The sequence below is a fragment of the Mus caroli genome, chromosome 9 (assembly GCF_900094665.2).
Source record: "Mus caroli chromosome 9, CAROLI_EIJ_v1.1, whole genome shotgun sequence".
Taxonomy (NCBI): domain Eukaryota; kingdom Metazoa; phylum Chordata; class Mammalia; order Rodentia; family Muridae; genus Mus; species Mus caroli.
Genome location: NC_034578.1, coordinates 67,641,095 through 67,657,093, shown reverse-complemented (window position 1 = coordinate 67,657,093; position 15,999 = coordinate 67,641,095). Strand labels below are relative to the sequence as shown.

At 41.0% G+C, this 15,999-nt stretch overlaps 1 protein-coding gene and 1 non-coding gene across 8 annotated transcripts in view; one reads left to right on the top strand and one right to left on the bottom strand.

The window, feature by feature from the left end:
* Rnf111 (ring finger protein 111) overlaps positions 1-15,999 on the top strand; it is a 69,634-nt gene that overhangs the window by 17,396 nt on the left and 36,239 nt on the right. For all 7 annotated transcript variants that reach the window (XM_021172532.2, XM_021172537.2, XM_021172536.2 and 4 more), the window contains one exon: positions 11,520-12,412. In XM_021172532.2, the coding sequence (XP_021028191.1) occupies positions 11,539-12,412 (874 nt within the window). In that variant the 5' untranslated portion in view covers positions 11,520-11,538. The remainder of the gene's footprint in view (positions 1-11,519; positions 12,413-15,999) is intronic.
* Positions 12,595-12,710, bottom strand: LOC115032006. Its single transcript, XR_003837655.1, has one exon. It is a non-coding gene; the product is annotated as a small nucleolar RNA SNORA20 (small nucleolar RNA).

The window sequence follows — 15,999 nt, the reverse complement described above, 5'->3', positions numbered from 1 at the left end:
TCACTTTGTAGACCAGGCTGGCCTCGAACTCAGAAATCCGCCTGCCTCTGCCTCCCGAGTGCTGGGATTAAAGGCGTGCGCCACCACGCCCGGCTTCTTATTATTTTTTTAATGTACACATATATATGCATGCAATGCAAATTGTGTGCATGGTTGGTTGAGGAACTAAGGTGCATATTTTACATATCAAAGAAGATTTGACCTTCAGGTTCTTCCTGCATCCCTCTTTACTCGGCATATCCTCCCCCAGCCCTGAACATTCCAGTTTAGGGGTTGGGCTGCCCTTCCCCCCAGACATTCTTCCCTTTTCCTCTCTTCCCCACCCCCCTCCCCATAATGATTTTGCCTCTGTCCTTGGAGCCTCCAAATGTGCCCCAGAACAGCTTCCCATAAAACTTACATTGAATCTAATCTCATCTGGTTTGAATTGGCTCTTTTCACTGGTAGAGAAGTATCTCTCCTAACCTCCGAGCACCGCTCAGCCCCTACTCAGTCATGTCCTAAGGCATCTTTGCTCATTTTATTGGATTAACAAATGAGTGTGTATACTGGGTTCTACAGCTCGCTCTTTTTACTTGATTTCTCAGTTCTGAGTCTAGGAAGTTTGAATCTGGATATTTGTATGAGCAGTGGAGGGATTAGTGTTATTTCACTATAAATGATGTTAGTGCAGGCTTTACTCAACTTCATTTTTCTTTTTAAATAATGGAAGCTCCCCCTGTTCTTCCTCTCTTGTCCTCTCTTCACCTCTCAGGTTCTAGAAAGCCTTTTTGTTCCTTTTAATTATAACAAGAATGGTAATGATGATGTGTGTGTTCATGTGTGCTTGTGTATGATTTGCGCGTGTAGGGTACATGCACCATGGTCTATATGTAAAGGTGAGAGGGCATTTTTGGAGTCAAGTTTCTGGGCATCAAGCATGAAGCCAGAGTTGAAGCAAGTGCTCTCACATCTGAATCATCTTACCACCCCTTTCCTTTTTATCATGGAAGTTCTTTAGACGTGACTTAAGGACAGGTGAAGAGTCATGGAGCCTCTTTCATTGCTCTAGTTCTATCAATAGGAATCAGAACATTTGCCTGCTTCCTCTTAGACACTCAGAAACCCAGAAAATCCATGGACTGGTTTTAGAAGAGCTCATGGTTGCTTTTGCTCACTTGTTCACGTGTGCAAAACCTGGTGTGAAATAGCAGCTGCATTTTTAAGAAAGGTTTTGGTCAGAGCAACAGTTTTTACTTATCATAACAGTTTAAGGAAGAGTCAGTGAATTTTAGAAAAGATTTAGCTTTTTATTTTTTAAAGTTTTCTTAATTTCTTGCCATTTTAAAATTTCATACCTAAGTTTTGGTAGTTTGCCTTAGATTGTAGGATTTGTACCCACTTAGGGACCAAACAGGAAACTTTAATTTGCTAATTAAGATTTTCTCAAAATAAGAGGTAACGAATAAAAATGAATAAGCTGTTATGACAGTATAGAAGCCCACCCTTTTCTTTATTGCTCTGGCACCAGGAAGTGGGTGGAAAGATTATTAGTCACTTGTGCTAACCCAGTGAGATAGCTAAAACTGTTCTTTGTCTGTTCATGGAGAACTTCCTTGGGTGTCTTGACTCTTTCTACCTTAGTCCTTTTATTCCCTAGTTTTTGCATTTCCCTAAATGATGTTAGGCAGTGTGATCCCTCATTCTTTGATAATTTGACCCCAGTTGGTTTCTCCCTACTGAAGACACAAAACCAAAAAAGCTTCTAAGCAAGCAGTTGAGAGTTGTACATCTGAGGACACAGTTCAGTTAGACGCATTGTTCGACCCATCTGCTCTTTCGCCCTTCCTTCGCGGTGTCACGTGGGTGTCTTATCTGCGTGAAGCTGGTACCAGAGTTGCTGTTTGCTGTATCCTCTGTGTTCCCCCATAGTGTGTTGTGCATTTTGACTCATTAAAGTCTGTAAATATAATTTTTATTGGCCTGCATTAATAATTGTCCTCCTAGGCTTGCTGCCTCAGTCTGTTAACCTAGGCCTAATCCTGGAAGCTTCTAGTCTCTGTGCAATTTAATGTAGGCCTAGAACTTTGTCAGCCTCTGAGACTTACTGCTGAATTAAACTCACCCTTCCTAGTTCTTCCTGAGCTCTGCTTGGCTGGTTCAGCTTAGGTGTTCTGGCTCATATTCTTCTTTAGGCTGACTGAATCCGACTTCTCAGCTTCTTCTGAATCACTCTGCTTTGCTTGAAATTAACTCTAGCAATCTGTTCTTATCTCCTCATTTTCTGGTTTATTCTGTCTTTACCTGTGTCTAGCTTGTTCTCTCTTCAACCTGTCTCTGTAAAACACTACTGGTAAAACTGCTCCCCACCCCATTCTCTTAACCCTTTCTTCTCTCTTCTGATAGTTGGGCATATCCTATTCTGTTAAATCTTTGCCACTTAAAAAAAAGTCAACTTCAAACTAGGTGCTTTTCTTCTAACTTTATCTTCTTAGTTTGGGATTAAAAGGAGTGTGCTAAGGGTGTGTCTGTAGTCCATCCAGAGGGATTAAAGGTGCTAGGGGGGCTGAGCCACAACACAGCTAGAAACAAGTTTTTCAGTAAATAACACAATCTTAGGGTTCGTAGTGTGGTCAAATGTCCTGCCACAAAAGTCAGATTCTGTTTTGATAGTAAATTGTGAGCTTCTTAGAGTACAGGATCTTGATTTTTTTTTTTTTAAGAGTATTTTCTTTTTTGTATTACCCACTGTTATCCACAGGTCTAGCACATGACTGCTTTATAATTATCTGAATAACTGAGCACAGAAACATTTTCATTTTTACTGTGGCTTACTTTTTTTTTTTGCTTCACACTGCCTATTTCAAACAGTAGTTTTCATTTCTAACAGAGATATTCACTGCTTCAGTGGGCTTGTTCTCTTTGAAGAGTTCTGAGTAAGCAGATCAGGTGGCACACACCTGTCATCTGAGGTAGGATTGGAAGTTTGAAGCTACATACTAAGACCCTGTCTGAAGCAAAGTACTGTGTGTGTAAACCACAGTAAACATAGTGCTTCTATTTAAACTAGAGCACCCCTCAGCTTGCTGCCTCCCAGTCACCAAAGAAACCCGGAGGCAGTTTGCACTTCAGTTTCAGGTAGGAGCTGAAAGGTAAAATAAGAAATCTCTGGTTTGTAAGATTAAAGCTTTGACCATTAGCAGATAATTACTTGGGGAGTATGGAGACTGTTTTCTTTACATGTTGTTTTCTGAACTCTTTCTTTCCCTGACTTGGTGTTACTGAAGCCAGGGTTTTGAGCTGGGTAAGCTCTCAAACACTGAGACACTAAATCCCTTAATTTTCAATTTATTTTTTTGTTTATTTGGGTTTTTTTGTTGTTGCTTTGATTTTTTTTTTTATTGTTATTGATTTCTTGAGACAATGTAGACCTAACTGTCCTGAAGTTTATTCTGTAAATCAGGCTGCCCTTGAGTTCAGAGATCCTGTCTCTGCCTCCTGAGTGCTAGGATTAAAAGTGTGAAATATCACCCTGACTTATTTTTCAATTCTTTTTATTGATCCTTTTTTCTCCAGCTAACAAAGTGATAATTATTGTACTTTTAATACCAGTTTTTATTTATTTTTTTTAACATATCTGAGTACACCGTTGCTCCCTTCAGACACTCTAGAAGAGGACATCAGATCCCATTACAGATGTATGTGAGCCACCATGTAGGTGCTGGGAATTGAACTCAGGACCTCTGGAAGAGCAGTTGGTGCTCTTAACAGCTGAGCCATCTCTTCAGCCCAATACCAGGTTTTGTGAAATGGATTTTAATGATTGTTCTCTAATAGTTAACATGTCTATAAATTTAGACACTGGGCTAGTGTTAATAATGAGATTACAGCATATGTGTTGTACAGCAATTTCCTCTAGGATTGAAACATTCTATCTTGCAGGGAAGCTCCTTAGGTAGGAAAGTAAACAACTCAATATATATTTAGGCAGTCTCTGAATCTGTGCAGATTGACTAGGCCCCTCCCTGTCAGTAACTAATAAAGTAAGAGTCCCACACAAGCTGAGTAACAAAGAAAACTTTCAGAGGAGAAAAGCTTCTGAGAAGACTCTGAGATCAGACCAGGTGCCTGCAAGAGGTTCAGACTAGAGTCCAACTGGGAAAGCACACTCAGCCTGTTGAGCTGTATGCAGGCTGTGCCATGTGCTCTGGGTTTCCGAGCTTTGGTGAGCTGTCAGTCACACTGGGTGGGTCTGGGCGATGCAGCTGTCTTTGAGTCATTTCTGCTCCTGTAAGCAACCTCTCTCATATTCCTGTAAAATTCGTGGGTTCACCAAGTTGGACTTTGGTGTATCCAAACTTTGGTCTTTTGTGGGATCCCTATCTTGCATGAGTAGATATCCGTGTTGTCTCCCCAGAACAAATTTTGTCACACAACAGTTGTGTACTCTGGTATCACATTGAATTTCCCTTTAGGTATAATTACATGGTTGGCACAGTGACATAGATTGTATAGGCTCTGTGTCTCATTAATTTTGATACTTTGGTAGTAGGTATTGTACTTGTGAGTAGTTTGTTATTATGTATTTTCTGACTGGCTGTTTGTATACAGGACAGTCAGTGATGGGGTTTTACACACAAAGGCCTACCTTGTTTCCATGTGGTTTCATCAGTCAGTTTCCTGCAAATAAGGAAAGTTACATGAGTGTTCATTTCCTCTTCCTTCTCAATTGAAGGATGTCTTAGGGTTTTACTGCTGTGGACAGAAACCATGACCAAGGCAACTCTTATGAGAATGACATTTGATTGGTGTTGGCTTACAGTCCATTTTCATCAAGGCAGGAGCATGGCAGTGTCCAAGCAGACGTGGGGCTGGAGGAGCCTCTTGTTCTGAAGGCAGTTAGCAGAAGACTGGCTTCCAGGTAGCTAGGACAGGGGTCTTAAAGCCTAGGCCCACAGTGACATACCTACTCTAACAAGACTATACCTCATAAATAGTGCCACTCCCTGGGCCAAGCTTATACAATCCATCACAAAGGATATGACTGATAGTTCCAGAACAGTGTTGTATATCAGTAAAAAGTCTTTCTTTTCCTGGCTAGGTATTTCACCATTAACCATGTTCCCACCTTCATTCCTTCCATCAGCTTGCTTCTCCCCCACCCCCTGCCACCCCCTCCTTTCCCCAGTCTCTGTCTCTTATTACAAAGGACATACAGAATGGAATTGTGAGCAGGATCTAGCCAGTCCTCTCAGATCCTCAGCTGTAGACGCTTGAGATTTTTACAAATTACATTTGTTTTTTGACAATTTCATGCAGGAATTATAATGCATTTTGACCACTCTGACTTTCCACCCTTTCTTACCTTGTTCTCACCCTATCAACCTCTTCTCCCTGGCCCTTTTCCAGATTTATGTTTTGTTTCCTTGTTTTGTGACCCATTGAATTTAACTAGGGCCATCTGTGGATTTGGAGCTATCCATTGGAGCTGGTGGGCTCATCATTGGACACACACATAAAGACAATGCCTGCTCTTTCCCCAGAATTCATCAGTAGACAGTATTTAGCAGGGAGAGAGTATCATGAGCCCTTCTCTAATCTGATTATCTATTGAGAGGTCCAGTCTTATGACTGGCTCTATGCAAGCCAGTAGTAGTTGTAAGATGAATAGTACAGTGTTTGTGGCTTGCCCTGCAGATACCATCTCATAGCTCTTTTCCATGTTTGCTGGCTCTTACATTTTTTTTTCTCTCCCCTTTTTACAATGTTCTCTAAACTTTAGAGGGGGTGGTACATGTTTGGGACTTGAACACACATGCAACTCACTTAAACTGGACACCTTGAAAAGCCATGATTCTATGCATTCTCTTTTGTTTTTACTGCAAAGAGAAGCTTCTCTGATTAAGACTGAAAGTAGCATTCATCTATGGTATAGACATAAATATTTAGAAGGAAGTATGGTATCATGTCAGTTTAGCTAAACTATTTTTTAAATTATTTTATATATGAGTGAGTACAGTGTAGCTGTCCTCAGACACACCAGAAGAGGGCATTGGATCCCATTGCAGATGGTTGTGAGCCACCATGTGGTAGCTGGGACTTGAACTCAGGACCTCTGGAAGAGCAGTCAATGCTCTTAACCACTGAGTCATCTCTCCAGCCCCCTAACTATTAATTAGTTTAATTCCTGCTTAGGGCCTAGAACTTCCTCAGAGCCATGGGTTTCTGACTGGGTTTGTAGTGTCAGGCATGAATCCCCTCCTGTGGGATTGCCCTCCCATACATCATTGAGTGGTTGATTATCCCATAAGACTATACCGCCATGCTACTCCTACAGCAGTCAGTACATTTTGGCTGGCAGGTTGGGCGTGTAGTTTGTAGGGTTCACAGCTGGGTAAGACAGTGATGCCTTTTCTCTCTCCACAATGTACATTGCACCTTCTGATACCATTAAAGCAAGTGAGCAGGTAGGAAACTTATAGCTCAGTTCTAGCTTGATTGTTTTGCAGCAAAGATATGTGGTGTTTTCAGCAGTAAATCTTAAATACACATATATCATGTTGTATTGGTGGGCAGTTGGAAACTTGAAATCTTAAAGAAAATAAAAAGTGGTCTTTTTGCAGACTTTCTAAAGATGTGGCTATTTTTCTTATAATATTTGCTTTTAATTACAAAGTAGCATATGGCTGAGTGTGGTGGCATATACTGTTTAATTCGAGCGCTCAGGAGGCAAAGGCAAGCTGATCTCAAGGCCAGTCTAGTCTACATAGAAAGTCCCAGGAGAGCCAGAGCTATATAGAAACACCGTGTCTCAAGAAACAGCAGTGTGTGGATTGGCTTAATACTTCCAGAGAGGGCAGTGCTGTCAGTTTTTTTGTTTGTGGTTTTTTTTTTTTTCTTTTTTTTTAAATGCTCACTTTTTCTGTTTTGTGGTATCATAGACACCGACAATAAGATAAATGTCTTCCATAGATCCTGAGTCCCAAGACTGAATATGGCACACTGGTAAATATTTAAGAAGTCTTGGGCAGTGTTGCCTAATCTTGTTAATAAGGCTTTTCTCTCATCCTGGCCACACTGCTGCTGCCTTTGTAGTTTGCATCACCATGTTCTTAGTTACTCAGATCAGAAATTCAATTATTACTTTTATTCCATTGCTTTTCTCATTAATGTAAAAAGTCATTGACAGTACCTACTATGTGTAATCAACTTTTTCTCTTTTAATTTTTCTTTTTTCTTTTTAAATTATTTATTTTATGTATATGAGAACATGTTACTATCTGTAGATATACCAGAAGAGGGCATCGAATCCCATTACAGATGGTTGTGAGCCACCATGTGGTTACTGGGACTTGAACTCAGTGCTCTTTACCGCTGAGCCATCTTTCCAGCCCTCTTAATTTTTCTCTCTTTGTTTCTTTCCAAGTTTATTGAGTATATTGCAAAAGGCTGCTAGCTGGGCTGTAGCAAAAGTACAATTAAATTTTTTTAACCTTTTATTTTTATATATATATATATATATGTGTGTGTGTGTGTGTGTGTGTGTATATATATATATGAGTATTTTCCCGGTATGCATATCTGTGCACCAGATGTGTGCAGTGCCTTCAGAGGCCAGAAGAGGATTTTTGGCTGTCCTGAGACTGGACCTAGAGTTTATAGCTGCCATGTGATACTAGGAATTGTACTAGAACCTCTGCAAGAGCAGCCAGTACCGCTGAGGGGGAGCACTAATGTGTTTTGTTTTGTTTTTGAGACAAAGTATCACCTTGTAGCCCAGCCTAGTCTCAAATTTGTAATCTGTCTCTGCTTCCTGAGTGTTAGAATTAAGTTTGTGCCACCATACCTAGTTTAGCTTGTTTTGTCCTGTTATGCCCTATGTTTCCTTCAAAATCTTATCTGACAAAAACTGATATCAGGGGCTGGTGAGATGGCTCAGTGGGTAAGAGCACCCGACTGCTCTTCCGAAGGTCCAGAGTTAAGTCCCAGCAACCACATGGTGGCTCACAACCATCCGTAATGAGATCTGGCGCCCTCTTCTGGAGTGTCTGAAGATAGCTACAGTGTACTTCCATATAATAAATTAAAAAAAAAAAGTTTAAAAAAACTGATATCAGGACACAAAAGAACTAGAAAACAAAATGTGCTTACAAAATGGACAATGGACTTGACAGTCATCTCTTTGAAGACAATACAACAGCCAGTAAGTAAAGGAGGGCATGCTCAATGGCGTTGCACAGGGAAGGCCTTTAGGATAGCAATTCCCAAAATCCAGAATAACAAATGCTGGCAAGAATGTGGAGAAAATAGAACATTTGTTCTCTGCAGGTTAGATTATAAAATGGCAGCTGTGGAAAATGTATGGTGTTTCCTCAAGTATCAACTATAGAACTACTAATCTAGCAATTTTAGTTCTGGTAGAAACAGCCCGAGTGTCTACCAGATGACCAGATATACAACATGTCACACACAGTGGAACAGCAGTGAGCCTCAATAGGGAAATCGTGATATATGCTACAATATGGATGAACTTTAAAGACCCAGTGCTAGGTTAAATGAGCACAACACACAGGATAAACAAGTGATTCCATTTACAGGAAGGACTCTGACCAGTTAAATTCACACAGAGAAAGGAGAATGAGAGTGTGACAGGAAGGGAAGAATGGAGTTTGTGTTAATGAATGGAGTTTCAGATGAAAAAGATGAAAAATTTCCTGAGAGAGAAGATGGCTGTACAACATGCAGATGTATTTCTTTATTTAAATTTATTTATTGTATGTAAGTACATTGTAGCAGTCTTCAGATATCCCAGAAGAGGATATCAGATCTCATTACAAATGGTTGTGAGCCACCATGTGGTTGCTGGGATTTGAACTCACGACTTTTGGAAGTAGTCTGTGCTCTTAACTGCTGAGCCATCTCTCCAGCCCTGCAGATGTTTATTGCCCAATTTTATACTAGGGTGGTTAAGATGAACCACTTATAATGGTGAGGTTGAGGCAGGAGGACTGATTCAAGGGAAGCCTTGGCAGCATAGTTAGACATCCATCTTTTTGTAGCCTTGGCTGTCTTGGAACTCTATCTGCAGACCAGGCTAGCCTTGAAATCAGAGACCTGCCTCCTTCTGCCTCCTTCTGCCTCCTTCTGCCTCCTTCTGCCTCCTGAGTGCTGGGATTAAAGATGTGCACCATCACTGTCTGTCTAGAATTACAGCTGATTTCCTTGGTTGGGAGCATATACTTCTTGCTGCCATAGAACACTCAGAAAAAACTCTCCAAAGATAGAAAAGATCTCAGTGATGAGCAGAAGTCTTTGAGAAAAGCATTGTAGGCATAGAGAGCCAAATAGCAAATTCAAGAAAGAAAGGAGGACAGTTTGGTTGAGATGGTGACTGAGAGGGGAACTGGTAGGAGCTGGAGATGGAATATGAGTTCAGAAAGTGTCAGAAGAGTCGCTTAAGAGTTTAGATTTTATTTTGGAACATTTAGAAACAACTGAAAGGTTTCCAGTGAGAGAATGAAATATGATCTGATTTGTATTCTTTTAAGAATGAAATGAGAAGAGTTCATTCAAGTGTATAGAAAGGGACTGTTAGAAACAGAGAAAATAGGTCTCTGTGGCAGGACTCCAGGCAGGTTATGCTACCTCAGCTAGGACGACAGGAGGCGCTGGCTACATGTCTAAAGCTCGGCAGAACTGTGGTGATTCTGGATTTGGTTTTGGTTCATTTTTTTTTTTTTTTCATATTTTGGTTTTTTGAGATGGTTGCATTCTGGCTGTCCTGGAACTCACGTTGTAGACTAAGCTGGCTTTGAAATTACAGATCCATTTGCCTCTGCTTCAAGTTCTGGGATTATAGGCGTATGCCGCCCAGATTGGGCCTGGCTTTTCTGATTATTCTATTTCAGTGCCCGTGCCTCTTTGTTGTAGAAGTAGTTATTACTCTGTCGCTAGTTTGGGCTCTTTTAAAAAAAGACTTATTTATTATTTATTTTATATACAAGTACACTGTAGCTGTCTTCAGACACACCAGGAGACGGTGTCAGATGTCATTAAGGATGGTTGTCAGCCACCATGTAGTTGCTGGGATTTGAACTCAGGACCTTCGGAAGAGCAGTCAGTGCTCTTAACCACTGAGCCATCTCTCCAGCCCCTAGTTTGGGCTCTTTTGATCCCTTTTTCATATATTGTGCTACTATAGCCATTGAAAATGTAACTGTAAATTGCAGATCTTAAAGAGATGGGCATTGGTAGTGTACCCCTTTAATCCCAGCACTCGGGAGGCAGAACAGGCAGATATGTTTGAGGACAGCCTGGTCTACAGAACAAGCACTAGGACACTCAGGGTCACACAGAGAGACCCAGACTTGAAAAGCCAAAAGAAAGGTAGAAAGGAAAAGTAAAAAGATTTTCTCCTGTCACCTACCTCCATTTACCCTCTTATTCATCATTAAAGTAATAGACTCTTTCTTTAAGCCTTACCATTTCCCATCCCTGCTCTGGATTACATTCTTTTAATTCTTTTTTTTTTTCCTCTTTTTTAAGGACTTATTTTATGTATATGAGTACACTGTAGCTGTCTTTAGCCACACCAGAAGAGGGCATCAGATCCCATTACAGATAGTTGCCAGCCACCATGTTGTGGTTCCTGGGAATTGGACTCAGGACCTCTGGAAGAGCAGTCAGTGCTCTTAACCACTGAACCACTGAGCCATCTCTCCAGCCCATGGTTTACATTCTTTGAATATCATCTCCTGTGTCTTGTGACCTGCCTTTGTCTCTACTCTGTGTGTTAATTTCTTGTCATTATTGTGTACCTTTGTGGATTTTGGTTCTTGGAATGTGGGCATGCTAATTAATGTGCCTTCAGACCTTCAACCCCACCTCCTTCACCAGATGACTATTTTCAAGAATTCTTTTCTAGAATTGTTGATTTCAACAAGTGCAGCATTTGTGTTATAAATTTTATCAGGGTTTTGTTTTGTTTTCTTTTTATGCTTCTCTATTTGTTTCTGTACTATGAAAACAACAATCTAGTGCCTAGAGAGATGGCTTAGTGGTAAAGAGTACTTGTTGCTCATGCAAAGGACAAAGGTTCAGTTTCCAGCACCCATATGGTGGCTCACAATCATCTGGTATGACTTCAGCAGTCTGGTTTCCTTTGACTGTACCCAGACATGGGACTGTTGGGGCAGATGGCAGTCTTGAAATCTAATTCTCTTCTCTAGTTTAATGAAGGAAGCTTTAAAGGAAGTGTTTAATTTTGACCAAATATGCTATATTGTGAAAGTTAGCAGGAATACTGCAAGGCTCATTTGGTTATTAGAGGTTGTCAAGACTTGTGTACTAGTTAGCTGTGTCTGTGAGAGTGGATAGAAGCAGAGGTATAGAAGAGTTGTGAGAACAGTCAAGTGTAACTCTGCTTAGTCACACTGTGTCCTCAAGTGGAAGAATAGTTGCTTTATGGCTGCTGAAGACTCTAGTTGGTTGTGTAGCACAGATGTACTGAGTTCTTTAAATGCCTGGCTTGTGTCTCCTAGGCCTTCCCTGAAGTTTCCCATGTCTCAATGGACTCCTGAATTTAACGAGCTCTACACCCTAAAAGTGGCTATGAAGAGTGGGACTCCTGATGCACCCACTACACAGGAGAGTCTGAAGGCGGTCCTTCTGCACCCACAGCCCCTAGGGGCCACCAAGAGCTTCCCTGCAGAAGTGGAGATGATTAATAGCAAAGTGGGGAATGAATTCTCTCATCTGTGTGATGATTCTCAAAAACAAGAGAAGGACATGAATGGCAACCAGCAAGAACAAGAAAAAAGTGGTGTTGTGAGAAAAAAGCGCAAAAGCCAGCAGGCTGGCCCCTCATATGTGCAGAACTGTGTCAAAGAAAATCAGGAAATCCTAGGGCGCAGGCAACAGCTAGAGACACCTAGTGATGAGGACAATGACTCTTCCTTAAGTGAGTGTCTGTCTTCTCCCTCATCTAGTCTCCATTTTGGGGGCTCTGATACAGTGACTTCAGATGAGGATAAAGAAGTCTCGGTGAGACATACCCAGCCTGTTCTGAGTGCTAAAAGTAGAAGTCACAGTGCAAGGTCTCACAAGTGGCCTCGAACTGAGGCAGATCCTGTGCCAAGTTTGTTAATGAAAAGACCTTGTTTTCATGGCAGTGCACTAAGGAGAGTCCCATGCAGAAAGAGGCTGGTGAAGAGCAGCTCCTCGCAGAGGACACAGAAGCAGAAGGAGAGGATGCTAGTGCAGAGGAAGAAGCGGGAGGCGCTAGCTCAGAGGAAGTACGCTCTTCTCTCCAGCTCCAGTAGCTCCAGTGAGAATGACCTCAGCAGCGATTCCTCGTCCAGCTCCTCCACCGATGGAGAAGAGGACCTGTGTGCATCTGCCAGTGAGAACCCCAGCAACCCCGCTGCTCCCTCAGGTGAGAAGGCTGGAGTGCAGTTGCACAGTGATACTGTGCTCACACCCAGTTCTCAAGCCACGTTCTCTTAGCTTTTATTCTTTTTGTGAAGCTATTCGAATTTTTAATTAGTGAAAATATTAACTGCAAACACCCTTGATTAAATCCAACTCATAAGACATTTAGACATAAGGCACCAAGAACAATGTCTGGACCATGCAGGAGGGGCAAAACACACTTCATCTCCATGTACAATGGCCCAATATTATCCCGTGTGTATAACTGCTATGACAGACTAGAACAGCAAATTAATGGGAAACTCTTAGCTTTTATTCTTAAACAGTGTAATCAGCTGTGTCAAACTGACTCTGCCTCCAGATACTGAAAGAATTTCTAGTGACAAAAAATTAAGTCAGAATTGATTTTGTATGTGTGTGTAAATTGGTTTTTTTTTTTTTTTGGTTTTTTGTTTTTTGATAAATTGGTCTTGTAAGTAACTGTTATAACTAAATGACAATAATGAACAATAATGATGGTGACAATTACGAAAATGATGATTGATGATGATGATTATGAGATAAAAATCTCACTATGCAGCCCTGGCTGTCCTGGACCTCACTATGTAGACCAGGCTGGCCTTGAACTCAGAGAGCCATTTGCTTCTATCTCCAGAGTATGCCACAGTGTCTGGGATATAACTAGATTAACTTTTTTTTTTNTTTTGGTTTTTCGAGACAGGGTTTCTCTGTATAGTCCTGGCTGTCCTGGAACTCACTCTGTAGACCAGGCTGGCCTCGAACTCAGAAATCCACTTGCCTCTGCCTCCCAAGTGCTGGGATTAAAGGCATGTGCCACCACACCCGGCTTAGATTAATTTTTAAATGACTTGATTTATGGCCAATTTTTTTCTTTTAGTATTCTTGCTTTAGTGGTTATTTTTACAGATAACTCTATAATTTTCCCCATGTTTAATCATATTAAGAACATTTATAATCTTAGTAAAGTCTCCTTAATCTTTTCTTTTACTGTTGTCTTGTTCACTTTTTTTTTGCTTGTTGTGACTGCCCTTGAACTCTTGATCTTTATGTTTAGCTTCTTAGTGCTGGGATTACAAGCATGTAATGTGTCACCACAATAAATTTATCATCCTTTTTATTGCTAAAAAAATTTAGTTCAAGTCAATAAATGAGTGTTTCTTTGGAATGCACACCTGTAATCCCAGTGCTTGGGAGGCTGAGGTAGTGAGAGGGCTCACTTAAATCCCAGTGTACGGTCATTCCTCCCTGTGTTGCGGGTTTTCTTATGCAGCTTTACCTCCTTTCAAAGAAACACAAATAGAAAACATACATCAAGTAGATAATTTATGTACATACCAACCTGGAGTATAAGCCTGAGAGTGTGGTATATGTTCATGTGTGCTGTCTCCTGTCACTGGGATTTATTTATTTATTTTAAATATATATTTATGTTTATGAGCACACTGTAGCTGTATTCAGACACCCCAGAAGAGGGCATTGGATCCCATTACAGATGGTTGTGAGCCACCATGTAGTTGCTGGTAATTGAACTCAGGACCTTCGGAAGAGCAGACAGTGCTCTTGCTGAGCCATCTCTCCAGCCCCAGGATTTATTTTTTGAAGACTGTTTCTCTTTCTTGTTCTCCTTCAACTCATACCCCCCCCTTTTTATAATTGTTATTGCATACCTATATGTATATACATAGATATTCCTAAATATAGCCTATCTAGTCTGTATAGTATGTTACTTGTATGTATATTTTCAGGGCTGGCCATTTGGCACTGGACAACCAATTGGTATGCTCTTCCCCTTTCCTTCCCCCAGCTTTGTTCAGTTGCCTTAGGCAGTTCAGTTCTTTGTATATGGTTGATACCCTACAGGCTATTCCCCTTCGAGTTTTACAGGGTGTCTGGGCTCTAACTTGCTTCTGCTTCCACAGCACTTTAGTCCCTGAGCTGTGTTTCCAAGCTCTAGGAGAGCTTTGCAGAGGTCTAGGGAGGGGTTTCAAGTGCTGTAACAGGACTTTACCTTACCTTTGTGTCTGATACCAGCCTACCAAGGTTCAAGCTTCAAGCTTCTAGTCCACTGTTGAGACCTGCTGTCTCCTCTCTGTCTTCTCCCTTCTTCCTGTCACTCTTTACTCAGAAACTTACTTCTTACTCAGTCAGGTTTCATTTTTTCCGTCTTCTTGAATGTTGTTTTGAGAAGCGTGCACTGAGCTCATGTAGTACTGGAGAGTTTCATGGTGGTTCTTCCTTCATGTCTCAGAAGAGAGGGAGGCACTCAGGGTTGTTTTATGTAATTGTTTACATTTTTCTCAAATGGTCCAAATATAAAGACTGATGTTGGGAGAAGGAGTAGCAGAGCCCAGTGTCTGTTTAAAATCACGAGGTGGTGTGTTGGTATGACATTTAGTTGAGGAGCTTGTCTTAGGGAATGAACGTGAGCACTGCTGTATCTCTGAGGAGGATGTCAGTAGGCTGACCTGTTCACCCTAGTTAATAATACTTGCAGCGAGGGACATTGCACTTACTTATGTACTGCTGTCTTGGCAGCGTTAAATGACCTCAACTACATTGCTTTTAGAAATTAACATCAGGGCTGAAAGACAGGGCTCAATGGTTAAGAGCACTAGCTGCCCTTTTGAGGACCTGGGTGCAATTCGCAGCACCCACATAAAGGCTCACAACCATATGTAATTCTAGTTCCATAGGCCCTTTTCTGGCCTCCTTGTGTATCAGTCACATGCTTATATATACATTATATACATGCAAATAGAGCACTTGCACACATAAAAAAAGAAAAGCAAGAAAGCAAGCATACAGAGCAGCAAACATTTATCTGGGGAAGCATACATCAAAATGAACCTAACATATAACAGTCTAATGTCCACATGATACAGAATAGTACAAGCTCTACAAAAGCATAAATAAATTTCTTCTTCAGAGAGTCTTTGTTTTTGTTTTGTTTTTTTTGTTTTTTTGTTTTGTTTTGTTATTTGAAACAAGGTTTTCTCTGGGTAGCCATGGCTGTCCTGAAACTCACTCTGTAGATCAGGCTGGCAACCTCAGAGATCCACCTGCCTCCCGAGAGCTGGGATTAAAGGTGTATACCATCACTGCCTGGCCAGAGTTTCCATTCTTATTGCCCAGAAACAATAATCGTTAATTATTACTTGTTAATTGTTAGGAAACCCTCCAACAGAAAATATGAAAGCATATGCAGAGGTAAATACTAAAGGTCTTTATATCCGCATGCACAGTAGTACAGGTCTGTGCTTGAGTGTTCCCTATTTGATCAGCTAGCTCTTTCTGAATTTTTCTGTACAGACTTGCACACCTATGTAAGCATATCTGAAAGTGTGTGTCGTAGCGTATAGACAGTAAAATGTTAACAACTGCTGTGCCAGAATGCCCAAGGAGTTACATCCAGATCCTCTGCTTTCAAGAGGGGATGGTGCTGTGAAGGTGCTAGCTCCAGCCACAGTGCAGTTCTGAGAGTTTGGTGTTTCTCATTTAATCCTCCCCATGTTTTTCTAATTCTAGCATTTAAAGAATCATTTTAAAATAACTTATAATTTATAAGAACTG